At 44.4% G+C, this 20,860-nt stretch overlaps 1 protein-coding gene across 2 annotated transcripts in view; it reads left to right on the top strand.

Moving 5' to 3' along the window:
- The window catches only part of RAPGEFL1 (Rap guanine nucleotide exchange factor like 1), a 94,850-nt gene that overhangs the window by 43,448 nt on the left and 30,542 nt on the right, over window positions 1-20,860 (top strand). For both annotated transcript variants that reach the window (XM_069751628.1, XM_069751626.1), the window contains 4 exons: window positions 328-443; window positions 2,011-2,178; window positions 8,844-8,941; window positions 9,704-9,826. In XM_069751628.1, the coding sequence (XP_069607729.1) occupies window positions 328-443; window positions 2,011-2,178; window positions 8,844-8,941; window positions 9,704-9,826 (505 nt within the window). The remainder of the gene's footprint in view (window positions 1-327; window positions 444-2,010; window positions 2,179-8,843; window positions 8,942-9,703; window positions 9,827-20,860) is intronic.

Here is a 20,860-nt window from a genome sequence, read left to right as displayed (position 1 = left end):
TGCCCATTTCTTGGTCTCATTCATGCTGAGAAATAATGATTTTACACACCTGCCTAAAGCTTTTGGACAGTACGGTACATAGTAAGCAATGTATGCAGAGAGTTGCCTTATGGACATTACAAAAGTAGCCTTTTTGTAGTCACAATTCTTGAGATTCACTTTTTGGGACCAAATGTGGGATTATTTTATGAGTTAGTCTTGTCTTCTGTTATCTTACCATTAGTTATATCTAAAATCTCATCATTACCACATTACAATATCATTTGATATGGATGTATAATTGTAAAATTAGGAGACACATCACAATATCTCATCTTCTACATTCAGGCTTACAGATGGCAGTGCCGCTCCTTGCTCTAAACAAGTCAAGCCTCTTTTCAGACATTTCCGCCGGATTGACTCCTGCCTGCAGCCTCGGGTAGCATTCAGAGGTTCTGATGAGAGTAAGTTTCCTATTTTTACACTAATTGGAAACTGTACCTGAAACCAAACTGGCCATAGACTTTTAATAGCTGCTATCAACCCAGGCTCCTCCATTAATATGGATGTCTTGCTCAAGTGAACGCATATGTTATTTCCAAAAGGGGGGAGGGAAGCAGCTGGCAGACACCTCTGGGAGAAACAAAGGGTCTGAGAGGTAAAATGCCACCTGTCGGATCCTTGTATTGTCTGGAGACCTCTATACATGGTTGAACAGATCATGTTGAAATCAGCAGGATCTGTCAACTATAACTGAATATCTGTATCTGCCTGTGTGCTATAGAGCAAACCCTGAGCCAATGCAGTGTAGTATTCCAAGCTTCTTGCTATAAAACCAGGAGTTATGGCCACTTTATTTCTCTTTACGTCATCTCAGGGAAGGAAGAGCAGACTGCTTTTATAGGCCTATTAATTCTATGTCCCATACATTGGCTTCATCAGTACCACCCTATGGCAGATAGCCAGACTCCACTGCAATGGCCATTTATGTCCCACAGAGGACATTATCTATGCATATGTGCTTAGTATTCATGGTAGGCTGTTGAAGTCGTAGGTCTGGATGGTGACACGTGTTTAATTAACAGTCGGAAGGGTTGGGTATATCAAGGCTGACGAGTGCAGACTAGAACCACCACTCTCCTTCTTTGTACTGCAGATGTTTTACTTTACCGAGTGGGATTGTGCAAATGTTCTAAAAGGATTTAGAGGGTACATTTATAAAGGTGTGTCCTGCTTTGTTGGAGTATTTTCTCTTTGTGAAAAGACAAGTTCTCACCTCCACTCAAGGTTGTCTCTGTACTCCATGGATACAACATGGGATATCAAAAATAAGATGCAGAGTAGATCAGTCATAGTATCATGAATTCAGGGCAGAATTAGTGTTTGACTATAGTATTAACAAGTTCTTCATGATTCTGTCCAAGTCTGGAGAAGTAAGCTCCAACGTGTGCAGAATCTGTTCTAGGGGTGTTAGTAGAGGAGGTCTGGATGTGAGGGCAGGGTGTCAGTTGACCACTCTGCCTTGGCCAGGGTATTTAGGTACTGGCCTAGGACAGTAAAATGAAATTTTCCCTGTGATAGTAAAGCCAAGCAATGTTTCTGTGGACATCTTTTCTGGGGAGATACCTCAAAAAATGGTCTCGTTAATGGAATAATAATTTTAAATTGTGTCATATACTCTAACTAATTTGGCAATAATTATCCATGACTAAAAAAAGTGGCCCCCAATTTCCAAAAACATTTTTTCTACATGGAAAATATACCGTACATATACATTGAAATGTACCATAGCAGAACATGGGTAGAACCACTATGCGTACAAAATTCATAAATTAGTTTTTGACAGATTATGAGTTAGTTGCAAACTATTACCCTAGTCTTGTCAAAGTCTTGTCAAATAGGTAAAATGACATGATAGTTAAAGTATTGTAATAAATTGACCTTTTGCCTGGCATTACTTTACTATGTCAGACCTTCATGCCCATCTCTGTCCGTGCTGTCTTGTAATAATCTCATTTTTTCTGTCACCAGTCTTCTGCAGGGTCTACATGCCCGACCATTCATATGTTACCATTCGGAGTCGACTTTCTGCATCTGTTTCCGACATCCTCAGCTCTGTTTCTGAAAAACTACAGTATTCAGAGGAACAAGGACAGAGAGAGGAGCCCCTTATCTTGGTTGCTGTTACTAGCGCTGGTGGTGAGTAGTGTTGACTCTTTTTGGGTAGTTGGGTCAGGAATCTATATGATCAGGGTGATTCAAAAAGAATGGTGCAAAAGTAAAGGCCTGTAGTTAACATAACATGAAAGTGTCCATTGACTGAAAATCAAAGCAAAACTGGCTTAGTTGCCCATTATAACCAATCACCACACAGCTTTCATTTTTCAAGAGCTAAATGAAAAATGTGCTTTCTTAGTGTTAAATAAGATGACGACATCAAACGGGTTCTGTTGTGACCGTACAGGGAAACATTCAGAATAAATTTGGTAAATGTGTTCTATATAGAAACTGGATTGCTGCTGGATGATACAATACAAAACCACTGGGTGATCATGTCATGGGAAAAGTCAGGGCCGCACAAAGACTTCAGACAGTGAACAGGATTAGAGCAATGTGCGAGCGTAGTCCTAGACCTTTGACCAGGATAATGACCTAGTATGGAACTACAGGTGCCCAGCACCACGGTGTGGTTTGTCTCCCAAAACGTCTGCATGGTAAGCCCTACAGACTACATCTCCTTCAGGAGCTGAACCTACATGACAAACTGAAACGCCATGACTCTTACATTGACTTACAAGGTCAATTGCAAGAGGACAAGTTCACTGACAGAATGGTGTTCAACGATAAGCCTATGTTTCACCTCAGTTACACAACCTTAGGGTACCGTCACACAGTGGCATTTTGATCGCTACGACGGCACGATTCGTGACGTTCCAGCGATATAGTTACGATCTCGCTGTGTCTGACACGCTCCTGCGATCAGGGACCCCGCTGAGAATCGTACGTCGTAGCAGATCGTTTGAAACTTTCTTTCGTCGTCTAGTGTCCCGCTGTGGCGGCATGATCGCATGGTGTAACAAAGGTGTGCACGATATTGTATACGATGTGCGCATAGTAACCAACGGCTTCTACATCGCACATACATCATGAAATTATCGCTCCAGCGTCGTACATTGCAAAGTGTGACAGCAGTCTACGACGCTGGAGCGATATTGTTACGATGCTGGAGCGTCACGGATCGTGCCGTCGTAGCGATCAAAATGCCACTGTGTGACGGTACCCTTAGAATTTGGGGCTTAGAAATATCATTGTGCCCTTATCAAGGACACCAGCGGCTCGCTGAAAGTATGTGTGTTCTGTGCAATGAGCAGGCGCAAAGTCTATGGCCCCTTCTTTATTTACTGAGGACACTACTACCTGGACATGTTAATGGCATGGCTTATGCGACAGACTACTTTGCCAGATCTTGATTTATTAGTAGGATGATGCAGCTCCACATTTCCATTTGGATGCACACCAATACCTTAATGGAACTCTACCGGAACATTAGGTTGGCCGCCCTGTAAATGATTCATTGATGTTGCGCTGACATCCATAGTCACCAAATCTAACGCCCTATGACTTCTTTCTGTGAGGCTACATCAAGGATTCAGTGTATCTACTCCCCCAGCCACAGAATCGAAATGACCCAAGACAACGCATCACTTAAACAATGGAGTCCATATCAGAGGATATGCTGGCACACGTCTGGGAAGAACTAGACTACCGCCTAGACATCTGTTGTGCCACAAATGGAAATCACTTTGTAGTGTGTAGATAAAACTTGGATTGGTAGGGTGTCTTTTCATGGTAATACACTTGTGTTAAGTTCTGTTGGTTATGAATACCAAGGCTATAATTTTGCCCCATCCTTTTTGAATCACCCCATCTGTATGTGATATTTATCTATAACAGAGAGTTTAGTCACCATGTGTGTAATTTTGGATTGGCATAATTGCTGTTCATGGCAGGGACACTTCCATTATTCTGTAGTGATAGCTCTTGAGCAGGGTCATTGAGAAGATAAGTGTAGCGTGGTACATATGTTTAAGTATGTGCCCTGAGCGGTGCCGGGGTATCCACTTGGGCATGTGACATAGATTGTAAGGTCTTATATAAGATAAATGTTATAGAATCATTTTTTTACCTGCTTATTTTATTATCTAAAATGTAGTAGGAGTAAAGGAGCTGGGGGAAGATAATGGGGGTTGGTAGCATCTCTGGAGTAGGAGTCTGTCGCTGCTAGTGAGATCTTGTCACTATGTGTGCACGTGACTAGATGTGTGTGGAGTGATGGAAGGAGGGGTCGCCCCAGCGTGATCATGCATGTTCGGAGCTCAGCGCTGCCTGGGTATATGCGTGTGTCTGTGTGCGTGCTGTGGAGGCGGAGGGAGAGCTGCTAGGACTCCATTTCTGAGGGAAGACCTGTCAACGCTTGTGAGTGTCATTGTGACACAGGGAGTTGAAGGCACTGTCAGAGTACGTCTTTGTGCTCTATTTTTGTAAAATATAGCGGTCATTAACTCTTTTATGTATACAGGAGAGAAAGCTGCTGTAAAATGCACTATATAGCCTGTACTTAATAGGCGCTAGGTTATTGGTAATTCTATCTCCTACATGCCAAAATGACAGTATTCATAGCTTATCCCCATCCTTCAGCTGTCAACATGACAAGTAGCGGAGTCAGAGCATTACCTGGAAACACCACCGAAATTATATTCCTAAACTGCAAGCCAACCCTAAGGGGCATTTTTCTTGCGCTATGTTAGTTCAGCTGGACAGGAAGCAGTGATTGTTAATTACATGAGAGAACTCATTTTTCAAGTGCAAAAATGGGGTAAAAAAATGCAATTTTGCCGTTGCTTTTTGCATTTTGTTTTTACGAGATTCTTTGCACTATTTTCATCACAATGTGCCTGTTGATAAGAAATGGAAGGAAGACCGTGTTTAGCTATACGACATACCGCCATGAGATATGACGGTGTTGATAGATATGTTCCATGGTCCCCCAACTGCAAACCTCTTCCAATACCATTGCCTTTATAAAAATGTACAGTAGACTTTCCACTGTCCCGTATTGTGTTGTTGCATCTGTTTTATTCCTCCCGTAAGATGCATTGGATGTGCTGTTAGCATGCATTTGCCATAAGCCCTTCTACTTAATGGAAGTGGCAGTGCTCCATCATCACAAGAGCTTGAGTATCCAGTGTTGTCACCTACCGCCACATTGTTTACTAAGGATCTACCGCCATGCTGCTGCCTAGAAAACAGCATGGCCATAACATTATTCAGAAGGGAGTCTGAAAGACGGAAAGACTCCCTGGTGAATAATTACAATGGGAAAGTCTGTTCTGTACCAGAGTCTCTCTGTAATAAGCATAGATAAAAATAAATGTGTATTGTACACTGGCGAGGTGGGCTTCGAGTATTTGCAGATTTTTTTTCCCAGTCTAGGTGTGACGTGTTTGTGTTGCTTTTCCCGAGTGGCTACAGGAGGAAAAAAAATACAAGTGGAGCAAAATGTAATGTTTTTAGATGTGTGATGCAAGCATCAAACATTTAACCCCTTCATGACTAGGCTATTTTCTGGGTGGTTTTGCAAACTCATTTTTTCCTCCACCTCTTTCGAGAGCCATAGCTTTTTTGATTTTTCCCTCGACCTTGTTTGCTTTGTTTGTGGGATGAGTTGCAGTTATGAATAACACCATTCATTTTACCATAAGAACCTAAAGAGACAGCACTACGAGAACCAGATAAAGATAGCATAAATCTTTATTAAATAGCCAGTAAAAACATCATACGAATATCAAACGGGAATACAAGAGATGACAATGATCACCAAACAGAGACAGTGTAGGAACCAACAGGTAGATAATACAGAAATAAAGAGAAATGAAGTGGCACTCACCCGATATTGCTATTTGAAAATGTCCTTTAATCAGAGCATACACTCACAGACATGTAGTGGAGAGGCGGCTTGGTAAGGAGAGGAGTGCAAGGGGAGGCAAGAGGACGACGGCCGTTTCGCGCCTGCGCGCTTCCACGGGTCCTGGACCCGTGGAAGCGCGCAGGCGCGAAACGGCCGTCGTCCTCTTGCCTCCCCTTGCACTCCTCTCCTTACCAAGCCGCCTCTCCACTACATGTCTGTGAGTGTATGCTCTGATTAAAGGACATTTTCAAATAGCAATATCGGGTGAGTGCCACTTCATTTCTCTTTATTTCTGGATTTACATTACTATGGATGTTGAGCACCACCCTAATGCTATTGCTTACCGCATGCCGCAGTGGTTCTAATTTGAGTCTATCTGGTCCATATTTCCACGCTTGTTATTTGAGATTGGGGCAAACTCCATGTTACATTTTATCTGTGGAGGTAACACCTGGTGCCATTCCACTTCTATTTTTGTACATATCGTTCAAGGTAGATAATACATGTTACATCAAAAAACCTCAAATTCACTACAGAAAGTGCAAGTGCGTTATATAGTACAGTACCTTAAACATATCAGCCCCCTACGGTGCATAGGTATGAAAATAGTCAGTGAATTTGACAATTGAATATTGATAGTCAATAGTCAAGTGAATTTGATACCTATGCACCATAAGGGGCTGATATGTTTAAGGTACTGTACTATATAACGCACTTGCACTTTCTGTAGTGAATTTGAGGTTTTTTGATGTAACATGTACTATCTTCTGAATAATGTTATAGCCATGCTGTTTTCTAGGCAGCAGCATGGCGGTATATCCTTAGTAAACAATGTGGCGGTAGGTGACAACACTGGATACCATAGGACATTCTCCCAAAACTCCTCTGGATCATCCAAATGCTCTCTAGCAAACTTCAGACGGGCCCGGACATGTACTGGCTTAAGCAGTGGGACACGTCTGGCACTGCAGGATCTGAGTCCATGGTGGCGTAGTGTGTTACTTATGGTAGGCCTTGTTACATTGGTCCCAGCTCTCTGCAGTTCATTCACTAGGTCCCCCCGCGTGGTTCTGGGATTTTTGCTCACCGTTCTTGTGATCATTCTGACCCCACGGGGTGGGATTTTGCGTGGAGCCCAGATCGAGGGAGATTATCAGTGGTCTTGTATGTCTTCCATTTTCTAATTATTGCTCCCACTGGTGATTTCTTCACTCCAAGCTGGTTGGCTATTGCAGATTCAGTCTTCCCAGCCTGGGGCAGGGCTACAATTTTGTTTCTGGTGTCCTTTGACAGCTCTTTGGTCTTCACCATAGTGGAGTTTGGAGTCAGACTGTTTGAGGGTGTGCACAGGTGTCTTTTTATACTGATAACAAGTTTAAACAGGTGCCATTACTACAGGTAATGAGTGGAGGAAAGAGGAGACTCTTAAAGAAGAAGTTACAGGTCTGTGAGAGCCAGAAATCTTGATTGTTTGTTTCTGACCAAATACTTATTTTCCACCATAATATGCAAATAAATTGTTAAAAAAACAGACAATGTGATTTTCTGGATTTTTTTTTCTCAGTTTGTCTCCCATAGTTGAGATCTACCTATGATGTAAATTACAGACGCCTCTCATCTTTTTAAGTGGTGGAACTTGCACTATTGCTGACTGACTAAATACCTTTTTGCCCCACTGTATATATATAAATATTTTTTTTATATATATTTATATATTCATTCAACCTGCAATTGTTTGCTCTATATGCTGCAATGCGATAATATACCACAGTATTGCAATGCAGAAGAAAAATCATAGTCTCCCATGAAGTTCAGCCTGTGACTGGGCTTCACAGAAGTAATGACGTAGCAGCCATGGAAGCCTTCAGCTATTTTTGACCCCCATGGTAACCCATTGATACTTAACAATTGCATTGCAGTGGGGTCAATTGGCACATGAAATGGTGTGCCCCTCGGACAGTTAGCATTAAAGGGGTAATCCCATGTCCAAGATCATATCCCAATATGTACGGTAGTAGGTGTAATAGCAATAATATTAGCAAATACCTCCAATTAGGAATGTAGTATAGTTTTTCTGATTCTCTGTCACTTACCCCATGTGCAGGGCATTGCAGTAGCTTAAGTATCCATAGTTACGACCACAGGACAGTTAGTTAGCTGTTAGTGGTTGTAACCATGGATACAGTACCTAAGCTAATGTAATGCCCTGCACATGGGGTAAGTGACACAGCGAATCAGAAGAACTATACTACATTCCTAATTGAAGGTATTTGTTATTATTATTATTATTAATAATAATAATAATAATAATAATAATACACTTGCTACATATTGAGATAGGATCTTCAAGATAGGAATACCCCTTTAAATGATGCTGTCAGAGAATGCAGATGTGTTTAGTGTGGGCTCAGCTTATGTACCCATTCCATACACAGACATGGAACATAGGACATATTAGTATATCCTGTGTCTTGAAAGGGTTCAGCAATGGTACAATACTGCTGTATAATGTCTTTCAACCTGCTGCTTCTGTCTGTGTGCTACAGAAAAAGAAGAGCAGGAATGCCTCTAATTCTATAAACTATCAATAGGAGGTCAAACCAGACAGTCTCCACCCTCCAGCTCAGAGACAACTGAAAATTCGAGATAGAGTTTGCAGAAGGAAAACTGTTGCAAAATGCAGAATACAAGTAATATAATGACCAGAAATAGTGTAATTCCTCATCTACTACAAACGAAAGCTTCTTCCGAAAAGTCACTTGAAGCAGAACCCGTCTTAGATTCTAAAGAAAGTAATTTCTGGAAAATTTACTAAAATTAGTAAATTGTATAAAGTGTTGGCCATCATTGGTGTTTCTAATTTTCCATCCCCTGCTTAGTCTTTGTCTCTTTTCAGACAAGGTTCTCCTGAAGCCGGATGATGGTTGTATCTTCACCACTTTGGGTATAAACAGCCACCTGTTTGCGTGCAATCGAGAAGAGCTGCGCACTTTGGTAAGAGCAGTTTTCAGAACTGGTTGGCAATGGCCTTGGTCCTCAAGATCTGTTGCATAATAAGTATTGGGTGTAACAACAAAGGCTAGCAGATTTGTGCTTGGTTGCAAGTCTTGGAGCACATTATGTAATAGGATTTATTTGGCGATTTAGGTTTAATATTTCTGACATGTGGTAGGAGACAAAGATGTCCTGAAAAACCAGATCCAAGACCTAGATCTTCAAGTCTTTGAAATCTGTGTATAATGTAGTCATGAATATGGTATGTCACAGCAAGTCTTTGACAGTATCTGAGCAAGAACCATTTCAGCGGTTATGTAAAAGGAAATAGGGGCATTTTTTTTATTTAAATGGATGTATTTTTAACAAAAAATTTATTTTTGTAATTGAGTCTGATTAATAATTTTGCACTGTTGCTTTCTATAGCCTCTGTATTGCGCTGGGTGCAGAATGAGTTTACTCAGAATCCATCAGTGATCTCATGATCTAATTCGGACAGCCTAGTAAGAGTAGTTCTAACTCTTCTATCTGACTAGTTTTGAGCTACTCTCATCTGAGTTATAACTAAAGACCACATAAAGATTGAATGTGCAGGGACACATAGAGCCCATAAGAGCCAAACAATGCAAAAATTTAAACTTATGTTGAAACCAACATGCAGAAATGATTTTTAGACCAAAATACATGTGTTTAAGTAAAAGAAAATGTTGCCAGAGGTGGACAACCCCTACAATCATATGTCACAATTTATTTGCTCTTTAGGTTCCTTTACCAGAAGAGGTTCAGTTGCCACCTGAGGATTCTCATATTCATCGGATTGAAGCAGAAGATCTTGCCAATCACCTCGGTGCTTTTCACTGGGAGCTGTTCAGCTGTGTACATGAGGTGAGGTTGTTTTATTATGTAATTCCTAATTGCTGAGTCCTGCACTTCATCCCAATGGAAGCTACAACATTGTATCTTCAGAAGAACATGGAGAACCAGCAGGTCACCCATCGACTGCATCTTCACTTACCAATCATTGGCTTGAACATACTTCAGTTACGCCACAAAAATAGAAAAAGGCTGTAGCAGCACCCACTGATATTCTTACGCCTAATATTACTTTAGACTAGAACCTAAAGCCTTAAGAAGACGATTGTCCATGCCCTAGGGTACAGCCATTTTTCATACGTGTACACTTTTCTTAAAGCCAATAAGTACCTTTATTGGCCCAGTTGATGATTACTACGGTATGATTGTACCTGACCATTTTGTTGCTGGCTGTCCACTACCCCTTAAAGGCCTCCATTTGCTGTAAAGATCCCCATCTTTGAACCCACCAAATGTGGCGAGACCGGCTGGTATATGACGTCATTCCAGTTGGAGGAAGAAGAGTTGGGTATGTTGAATTACAATGCCGTATCCTTTTGGTCTCCAGCTAGATAAGCCACCGCCAGAGATTTCTGGCACTAGCTTACTGCCTATTCCCCAGTGAAGACTCATGCATGCTCCACTAAAATGAGCGTGCATGTGTATGGGGGAATCAGACAAAAGAGCTGTTGGTGGAACAAGTATATGGTGTATAGGCATCTTAGCCTTTCCAAAGATGAACTGAGTTTTTCCGATAGATATTTTTGAGCGGAAATAGAAAAAAATGAAAACGTGATAATGTGGGGAATAACCTCTACTCAGCATTAGCGCTCCATTTTTTTAATAGCACATATTATTTGGCACCATATGGAGGTTAGATTTAGAATCGCAGCACAGTATCATACAAATGGTGGTGGAAGAAAGCAGCCATAGCTTTCTCATCTCATACAACTGTATTAATGAGCTACTGGACAAGAAAATACATGAGCACATGCATGATATTACCACTACTCAAAGGAAAACAATTCCCGTGGTTTTAGATCCAATTTTTTTGCACTTTTCCTCACAAATTGGGTTGTGAGGGGCACGCCGTCCCATCTATGACCATATTTCTTATAGTATATAGAGGTGAGATTACATTATATGAACAGGTGTTAACGTGTAATAAATAGCGGGTCACCGGGAGGTAACTGAGGCCGAGGCAGGTGTTCTTCAGACCTGGCGGGTAAGTTAGGAAACAGACCCCTGGGCAGATGGGGATGCAGTTAATAATACACTTATCACATGGGGAGTGGCGGAGATAACAAGTTGTGGATAGGAATGACTGGTGTGTGGTTGATATCATCCATGACAAGGCAAGTCTATGATTGCCTCAGGAGTCAAATGTTTACCTGTCAAATCCTGTGCAGAACTGAACATATTTCTGGGTGATTTTAGGGTGAGAATTTGTCTGACAAACTGTAAAATCTATAAATCCTTCACAGCACTGACACAAATTACCACATAAGTCTGCTACAGTAGACGCACCACATCTGACCTACACACCGAGTCTGTATACAGAATACACATCAGGGACCTCCAAAGCAATACCCATAATGATTTATAGAAAGTGTATATTATTATGTATCACACTCATCTCAGCTGCTACAGAACATCTTATTTTGCAGAGGAATTTGGAGCTTCACTGACTGAATACAATGAAGCATTTCTTCAAAATGAGATTTGTGTATTATATAGAATTCCTGCTAAAATAAATGATTAAGAATGTTAGAGGCTTTCTTAAAACTTGCATAACATCTTTATTCTTTACAGAGTATAGGCCTTTATACAGTGCAATGTCCTACCGTTCAATGCCAGCCACAGTTTCCTCCAATACAATCCCAGCCACAGTGTCCTCCCATCCGATGCCAGCCACAGTGTCCTACCGTCCAATGCCAGCCACAGTGTCCTCCCATCCAATGCCAGCCACAGTGTCCTCCAATACAATCCCAGCCACCGTGTCCTCCCGTCCGATGCCAGCCACAGTGTCCTCCCGTCCAATGCCAGCCACAGTGTTCTCCAATACAATCCCAGCCACAGTGTCCTCCTGTCCGATGCCAGCCACAGTGTCCTACCGTCCAATGCCAGCCACAGTGTCCTCCCGTCCAATGCCAGCCACAGTGTCCTCCAATACAATCCCAGCCACAGTGTCCTCCCGTCCAATGCCAGCCACAGTGTCCTCCAAGACAATCCCAGCCACAGTGTCCTCCCGTCCAATCCCAGCCACAGTGTCCTCCAATACAATCCCAGCCACAGTGTCCTCCTGTCCGATGCCAGCCACAGTGTCCTCCCGTTCAATGCCAGCCACAGTGTCCTCCCGTCCATTGCCAGCCACAGTGTCCTCTCATCCATTGCCAGCCAAGGTGTCCTCCCATCCAATGCCAGCCACAGTGTCCTCCCGTTCAATGCCAGCCACAGTGTCCTCTCATCCATTGCCAGCCACAGTGTCCTCCCATTCAATGCCAGCCACAGTGTCCTCCCGTCCATTGCCAGCCACAGTGTCCTCTCATCCATTGCCAGCCACAGTGTCCTCCCATCCAATGCCAGCCACAGTGTCCTCCCGTTCAATGCCAGCCACAGTGTCCTCTCATCCATTGCCAGCCACAGTGTCCTCCCGTTCAATGCCAGCCACAGTGTCCTCCCGTCCATTGACAGCCAGTGTCCTCCCGTCCATTGCTAGCCACAGTATCCTCCCGTCCAATGCCAGCCACAGTGTCCTCCAATACAATCCCAGCCACAGTGTCCTCCCGTCCAATGCCAGCCACAGTGTCCTCCAATACAATCCCAGCCACAGTGTCCTCCCATCCAATCCCAGCCACAGTGTCCTCCAATACAATCCCAGCCACAGTGTCCTCCTGTCCAATGCCAGCCACAGTGTTCTCCAATACAATCCCAGCCACAGTGTCCTCCTGTCCGATGCCAGCCACAGTGTCCTACCGTCCAATGCCAGCCACAGTGTCCTCCCATCCAATGCCAGCCACAGTGTCCTCCAATACAATCCCAGCCACAGTGTCCTCCCGTCCAATGCCAGCCACAGTGTCCTCCAATACAATCCCAGCCACAGTGTCCTCCCGTCCATTGCCAGCCACAGTGTCCCGTCCATTGCAAGCCAGTGTCCTCCCATCCATTGCCAGCCACAGTGTCCTCCCATCCATTGCCAGCCACAGTGTCCTCCCGTACATTGCAAGCCAGTGTCCTCCCGTCCGATGCCAGCCACAGTGTCCTCCCATCCATTGCCAGCCACAGTGTCCTCCCGTTCAATGCCAGCCACAGTGTCCTCCAGTCCATTGCCAGCCACAGTGTCCTCTGTTGTGAATTCTGTGGCAGAGCTCCCTCCTGTGGTCACAAGTGGTACTTCGGCTAATTCTCTCTGTGAGCTTCTGTTGGTGGAGGGAAGTGGTACTGCGGCTTCTGAGTTTCCTCCCTCAGGTGATCTGGTGAGGTCGTTAGGTGCTTCTCTACTTAACTCCACCTAATGCTTTGATCCTGGCTTCCTGTCAATGTTCCAGTGTTGGACTTGCTTTTCCCTGGATCATTCCTGTGGCCTGCTGCTCTGCATAGCTAAGTTCTTCTTTGCTATTTGTTTGCTATTTTTTCTGTCCAGCTTGTCTAATTTGTTGCTGGAAGCTCTGGGACGCAAAGGGTGTACCTCCGTGCCGTTAGTTCGGTACGGAGGGTCTTTTTGCCCCCTTTGCGTGGTTTTCTTTAGGGTTTTGTGTAGACCGCAAAGTTACCTTTTCTATCCTCGCTCTGTTAAGAAAGTCGGGCCTCACTTTGCTGAATCTATTTCATCTCTACGTTTGTCCTTTCATCTTAACTCACAGTCATTATATGTGGGGGGCTGCCTTTTCCTTTGGGGTATTTCTCTGAGGCAAGGTAGGCTTATTTTCTATCTTCAGGCTAGTTAGTTTCTCAGGCTGTGCCGAGTTGCATAGGCAGAGTTAGGCGCAATCCATGGCTGCCTCTAGTGTTGTTTGGAGAGGATTAGGGATTGCGGTCCGCAGAGTTCCCATGTCTCAGAGCTCGTTCTATGATTTTGGGTTATTGTCAGATCACTGTATGTGCTCTGACCGCTATGTCCATTGTGGTACTGAATTGCCTCTCATAACAGTACAGGAAGCCAAAAGTACTAATGATTCTCAATAGAGGGAAAAAAGAAGTTCTGAGACCATTTTTTTTTCTTTGCACTGTGTTTTGCCTTTTTTTTTTTCCCCTAGACATTTGGGTGGTTCAGTACACAGGTGTAGCGATGGACATTAGAAGTCTGTCTTCATTTGTGGATCAGCTCTCGGCAAGTGTACAAAAGATTCAAGACACTATTGATCAGAAATCTATGTTAGAACCAAGAATTCCTATTCCTGATTTGTTTTTTGGAGATAGATCTAAGTTTCTGAGTTTCAAAAATAATTGTAAATTATTTCTGGCCTTGAAACCTCGCTCCTCTGGTGATCCAGTTCAACAGGTTTTGATTGTTATTTCTTTTTTGCGCGGTGACCTTCAGGACTGGGTATTTTCTCTTGCGCCGGGAGATCCTGCATTGAGTAATATCGATGCGTTTTTCCTGGCGCTCGGATTGCTGTACGATGAACCTAATTCAGTATATCAGGCAGAGAAAAATTTTGCTGGCTCTTTGTCAGGGTCAGGATGAGATAGAGGTATATTGTCAGAAATTTAGAAAGTGGTCCGTGCTCACTCAATGGAATGAATCTGCGCTGGCAGCTATGTTCAGAAAGGGTCTCTCTGAAGCCCTTAAGGATGTCATGGTGGGATTTCCTATGCCTGCTGGTTTGAATGAGTCTATGTCTTTGGCCATTCAGATCGGTTGACGCTTGCGTGAGCGTAAATCTGTGCACCATTTGGCGGTATTACCTGAGCTTAAACCTGAGCCTATGCAGTGCGATAGGACTTTGACCAGAGTTGAACGGCAAGAACACAGACGTCTGAATGGGCTGTGTTTCTACTGTGGTGATTCCACTCATGCTATCTCTGAGTCCTAAGCGCACTAAGCGGTTCGCTAGGTCTGCCACCATTGGTACGGTACAGTCAAAATTTCTTCTGTCCGTTACCTTGATCTGTTCTTTGTCATCGTATTCTGTCATGGCATTTGTGGATTCAGGCGCTGCCCTGAATTTGATGGACTTGGAGTATGCTAAGCGTTGTGGGTTTCTCTTAGAGCCCTTGCAGTGTCCTATTCCACTGAGAGGAATTGATGCCACGCCTTTGGCCAAGAATAAGCCTCAATACTGGACCCAGCTGACCATGTGCATGGCTCCTGCACATCAGGAGGTTATTCGCTTTCTGGTGTTGCATAATCTGCATGATGTGGTCGTGTTGGGGTTGCCATGGCTACAAGCCCATAATCCAGTATTAGATTGGAAATCCATGTCGGTGTCCAGCTGGGGTTGTCAGGGGGTACATGGTGATGTTCCATTTCTGTCAATTTCGTCATCCACCCCTTCTGAGGTTCCAGAGTTCTTGTCTGATTACCGGGATGTATTTGATGAGCCCAAGTCCGATGCCCTACCTCCGCATAGGGATTGTGATTGTGCTATCAATTTGATTCCTGGTAGTAAATTCCCAAAAGGTTGACTGTTTAATTTATCCGTGCCTGAGCACGCCGCTATGCGCAGTTATGTGAAGGAATCCCTGGAGAAGGGGCATATTCGCCCGTCATCGTCACCATTAGGAGCAGGGTTCTTTTTTGTAGCCAAGAAGGATGGTTCGCTGAGACCTTGTATAGATTACCGCCTTCTAAATAAGATCACGGTTAAATTTCAGTACCCCTTGCCATTGTTATCTGATTTGTTTGCTCGGATTAAGGGGGCTAGTTGGTTCACCAAGATAGATCTTCGTGGTGCGTATAATCTGGTGCGAATCAGGCGAGGAGATGAATGGAAAACTGCATTTAATACGCCCGAGGGTCATTTTGAGTATCTAGTGATGCCATTCGGACTTGCCAATGCTCCATCAGTGTTTCAGTCCTTTATGCATGACATTTTCCGAGAGTACCTGGATAAATTCCTGATTGTGTACTTGGATGACATTTTGATCTTCTCGGATGATTGGGAGTCTCATGTGAAGCAGGTCAGAACAGTTTTTCAGGCCCTGCGTGCTAATTCTTTGTTTGTGAAGGGATCAAAGTGTCTCTTTGGTGTGCAGAAGGTTTCATTTTTGGGGTTCATCTTTTCCCCTTCTACTATCGAGATGGATCCTGTTAAGGTCCAAGCCATCCATGATTGGACTCAGCCGACATCTCTGAAAAGTCTGCAAAAGTTCCTGGGCTTTGCTAATTTTTATCGTCGCTTCATCTGCAATTTTTCTAGTATTGCCAAACCATTGACCGATTTGACCAAGAAGGGTGCTGATTTGGTCAATTGGTCTTCTGCTGCTGTGGAAGCTTTTCTGGAGTTGAAGCGTCGTTTTTCTTCTGCCCCTGTGTTGTGTCAACCAGATGTTTCTCTTCCGTTCCAGGTCGAGGTTGATGCTTCTGAGATTGGAGCAGGGGCTGTTTTGTCGCAGAGAGGTTCTGATTGCCCAGTGATGAAACCATGCGCTTTTTTTTCCAGGAAGTTTTCGCCTGCTGAGCGAAATTATGATGTGGGCAACCGAGAGTTGCTGGCCATGAAGTGGGCATTCGAGGAGTGGCGTCATTGGCTTGAAGGAGCTAAGCATCGCGTGGTGGTATTGACTGATCATAAGAACTTGACTTATCTTGAGTCTGCTAAGCGGTTGAATCCTAGACAGGCTCGTTGGTCGCTGTTTTTTGCCCGTTTTGACTTTGTGATTTCGTACCTTCCGGGCTCTAAAAATGTGAAGGCGGATGCTCTGTCTAGGAGTTTTGTGCCCGACTCTCCGGGTTTGTCTGAGCCGGCGGGTATCCTCAAGGAAGGAGTAATTGTGTCTGCCATCTCCTGTGATTTGCGGCGGGTGCTGCAACAATTTCAGGCTAATAAACCTGATCGTTGTCCAGCGGAGAGACTGTTTGTCCCTGATAGGTGGACCAATAAAGTTATCTCTGAGGTTCATTGTTCGGTGTTGGCTGGTCATCCTGGAATCTTTGGTACCAGAGAGTTAGTGGCTAGATCCTTTTGGTGGCCGTCTCTGTCGCGGGATGTGCGTGCTTTTGTGCAGTCCTGTGGGATTTGTGCTCGGGCTAAGCCCTGCTGTTCTCGTGCCAGTGGGTTGCTTTTGCCCTTGCCGGTCCCGAAGAGGCCTTGGACACATATCTCTATGGATTTTATTTCTGATCTTCCCGTTTCTCAAAAGATGTCAGTCATTTGGGTGGTCTGTGATCGCTTTTCTAAGATGGTTCATCTGGTACCCTTGTCTAAATTGCCTTCCTCCTCTGATTTGGTGCCATTGTTCTATAATAATAATAATAATAATCTTTATTTTTATATAGCGCTAACATATTCCGCAGCGCTTTACATCACATTATCATCACTGTCCCCGATTGGGCTCACAATCTAGAATTCCTATCAGTATGTCTTTGGAATGTGGGAGGAAACCGGAGTGCCCGGAGGAAACCCACGCAAACACGGAGAGAACATACAAACTCTTTGCAGATGTTGTCCTGGGTGGGATTAGAACCCAGGACCCCAGCGCTGCAAGGCTGCTGTGCTAACCACTGCGCCACCGTGCTGCCCGTTCTTCCAGCATGTGGTTCGTTTACATGGCATTCCAGAGAATATCGTTTCTGACAGAGGTTCCCAGTTTGTTTCAAGGTTTTGGCGAGCCTTTTGTGGTAGGATGGGCATTGACTTGTCTTTTTCCTCGGCTTTCCATCCTCAGATTAATGGCCAGACCGAACGAACCAATCAGACCTTGGAAACATATCTGAGATGCTTTGTTTCTGCCGATCAGGATGACTGGGTGTCCTTTTTGCCTTTGGCTGAGTTCGCCCTTAATAATCGGGCCAGCTCGGCTACCTTGGTTTCGCCATTTTTCTGCAATTCTGGGTTCCATCCTCGTTTCTCTTCAGGACAGGTTGAGTCTTCGGACTGTCCTGGTGTGGATACTGTGGTGGACAGGTTGCAGCAGATTTGGACTCATGTAGTGGACAATTTGACCTTGTCCCAGGAGAAGGCTCAACGTTTCGCTAATCGCAGACGCCGTGTGGGTCCCCGACTTCGTGTTGGGGATCTGGTTTGGTTATCTTCTCGTCATATTCCTATGAAGGTTTCCTCCCCTAAGTTTAAACCTCGTTTCATTGGTCCGTATAGGATTTCTGAGGTTCTTAATCCTGTGTCTTTTCGTCTGACCCTTCCAGATTCTTTTTCCATACATAACGTATTCCATAGGTCATTGTTGCGGAGATACGTGGCACCTATGGTTCCATCTGTTGATCCTCCTGCCCCGGTTTTGGTGGAGGGGAAATTGGAGTATATTGTGGAGAAGATTTTGGATTCTCGTGTTTCTAGACGGAAACTCCAGTATCTGGTTAAATGGAAGGGTTATGCTAAGGAAGATAATTCCTGGGTTTTTGCCTCTGATGTCCATGCTCCCGATCTTGTTCGTGCCTTTCATGTGGCTCATCCTGGTCGGCCTGGGGGCTCTGGTGAGGGTTCGGTGACCCCTCCTCAAGGGGGGGTACTGTTGTGAATTCTGTGTCAGAGCTCCCTCCTGTGGTCACAAGTGGTACTTCGGCTGATTCTCTCTGTGAGCTTCTGTTGGTGGAGGGAAGTGGTACTGCGGCTTCTGAGTTTCCTCCCTCAGGTGATCTGGTGAGGTCGTTAGGTGCTTCTCTACTTAACTCCACCTAATGCTTTGATCCTGGCTTCCTGTCAATGTTCCAGTGTTGGACTTGCTTTTCCCTGGATCATTCCTGTGGCCTGCTGCTCTGCATAGCTAAGTTCTTCTTTGCTATTTGTTTGCTATTTTTTCTGTCCAGCTTGTCTAATTTGTTGCTGGAAGCTCTGGGATGCAAAGGGTGTACCTCCGTGCCGTTAGTTCGGTACGGAGGGTCTTTTTGCCCCCTTTGCGTGGTTTTCTTTAGGGTTTTGTGTAGACCGCAAAGTTACCTTTTCTATCCTCGCTCTGTTAAGAAAGTCGGGCCTCACTTTGCTGAATCTATTTAATCTCTACGTTTGTCCTTTCATCTTAACTCACAGTCATTATATGTGGGGGGCTGCCTTTTCCTTTGGGGTATTTCTCTGAGGCAAGGTAGGCTTATTTTCTATCTTCAGGCTAGTTAGTTTCTCAGGCTGTGCCGAGTTGCATAGGCAGAGTTAGGCGCAATCCACGGCTGCCTCTAGTGTTGTTTGGAGAGGATTAGGGATTGCGGTCTGCAGAGTTCCCACGTCTCAGAGCTCGTTCTATGATTTTGGGTTATTGTCAGATCACTGTATGTGCTCTGACCGCTATGTCCATTGTGGTACTGAATTGCCTCTCATAACAGTCCTCCCGTCCATTGCCAGCCACAGTGTCCTCCCGTTCAATGCCAGCTGTTGTGAATTCTGTGGCTGAATTCACTCCTGTGGTCACAAGTGGTATTGCAGCCTCTGGGCTTCCTCCCTCAGGTGTTTTGGTGAGCTCGTTGGCTGCCTTGCTATTTAACTCCACCTGAGTCTGTCTTCCTTGCTCCTTGTCAATTTTCCAGTGTTGGATCTGAGCTACTGCATCTTTCCTGTGTCCTGCTGCTCTGCTAGATAAGTGTTACTTTGTTTTTGTTTCCGTTTTTTCTGTCCAGCTGTGCTATTCTCTTTTGCTGGAAGCTCTGAGACGCAAAGGGTGCACCGCCGTGCCGTTAGTTCGGCACGGTGGGTCTTTTTGCCCCCCTTTGCGTAGTTCTGCTTTAGGGTTTTTTGTAGACTGCATAGTTCTCTTTGCTATCCTCGCTCTGTCTAGAATATCGGGCCTCACTTTGCTGAATCTATTTCATTCCTACGTTTTGTCTTTTCATCTTGCTAACAGTCATTATATGTGGGGGGCTGCCTATTCCTTTGGGGTATTTCTCTGAGGCAAGTCAGGCTTGTATTTCTATCTTCAGGCTAGTCAGCTCCTCAGGCAGTGCCGAGTTGCATAGGTAGTGTTAGGCGCAATCCACTGCTGCTTTTAGTTGTGTGAGGATAGGTTCAGGTATTGCAGTCTGCAGAGATTCCACGTCTCAGAGCTTGTTCTATTGTTTTTGGGTCATTGCCATATCACTGTATGTGCGCTGATTACTGCACACTGTGTTGCCTGATAGCACAGCATAACAGTACAAGGAGCCAAACCAATGATTCTCAATAGAGGGAAAAAAGAAGTCCTGACATCATTTTTTTTTTCCTCAGCTCTGTCTTCAGTTTTTTTTTTTTTTTCCCCTAGACATTAGAGTGCTTCAGGACACAGCTGTGGACATGGATATTCAGGCTCTGTGCTCCTCAATGGATAATCTCGTTATAAATGTACAAAAGATTCAAGATACAATTGATCAGAAATCTATGCTAGAACCAAGAATTCCTATTCCTGATTTGTTTTTTGGTGACAGAACTAAGTTCCTGAGCTTCAAAAATAATTGTAAGCTATTTCTGGCCTTGAAACCTCATTCTTCTGGTAATCCTATTCAACAGGTTTTGATTATTATTTCTTTTTTGCGCGGCGACCCACAGGACTGGGCGTTTTCTCTTGCGCCAGGAGACCCTGCATTGAGTAATGTTGATGCGTTTTTCCAGGCGCTTGGATTGCTTTATGATGAGCCTAATTCAGTGGATCAGGCTGAGAAAAATTTGCTGGCTTTATGCCAGGGTCAGGATGATGTAGAAGTATATTGTCAGAAATTTAGGAAGTGGTCAGTACTCACTCTGTGGAATGAATCTGCACTGGCGGCTTGGTTCAGAAAGGGTCTCTCTGAAGCTCTTAAGGATGTCATGGTGGGATTTCCTATGCCTGCTGGTTTGAATGAGTCTATGTCCTTGGCCATTCAGATCGGTCGTCGCTTGCGCGAGCGTAAATCTGTGCACCATCTGGCGGTATTGTCTGAGAGTAAACCTGAGCCTATGCAGTGCGACAGGACTATGACTAAAGTTGAACGGCAAGAACACAGACGTC

Source organism: Ranitomeya imitator, chromosome 2, assembly GCF_032444005.1.
Source record: "Ranitomeya imitator isolate aRanImi1 chromosome 2, aRanImi1.pri, whole genome shotgun sequence".
Lineage (NCBI taxonomy): Eukaryota > Metazoa > Chordata > Amphibia > Anura > Dendrobatidae > Ranitomeya > Ranitomeya imitator.
Note: the sequence above shows the minus strand (reverse complement) of the source record. Positions and strands in the feature narration are given on the sequence as shown.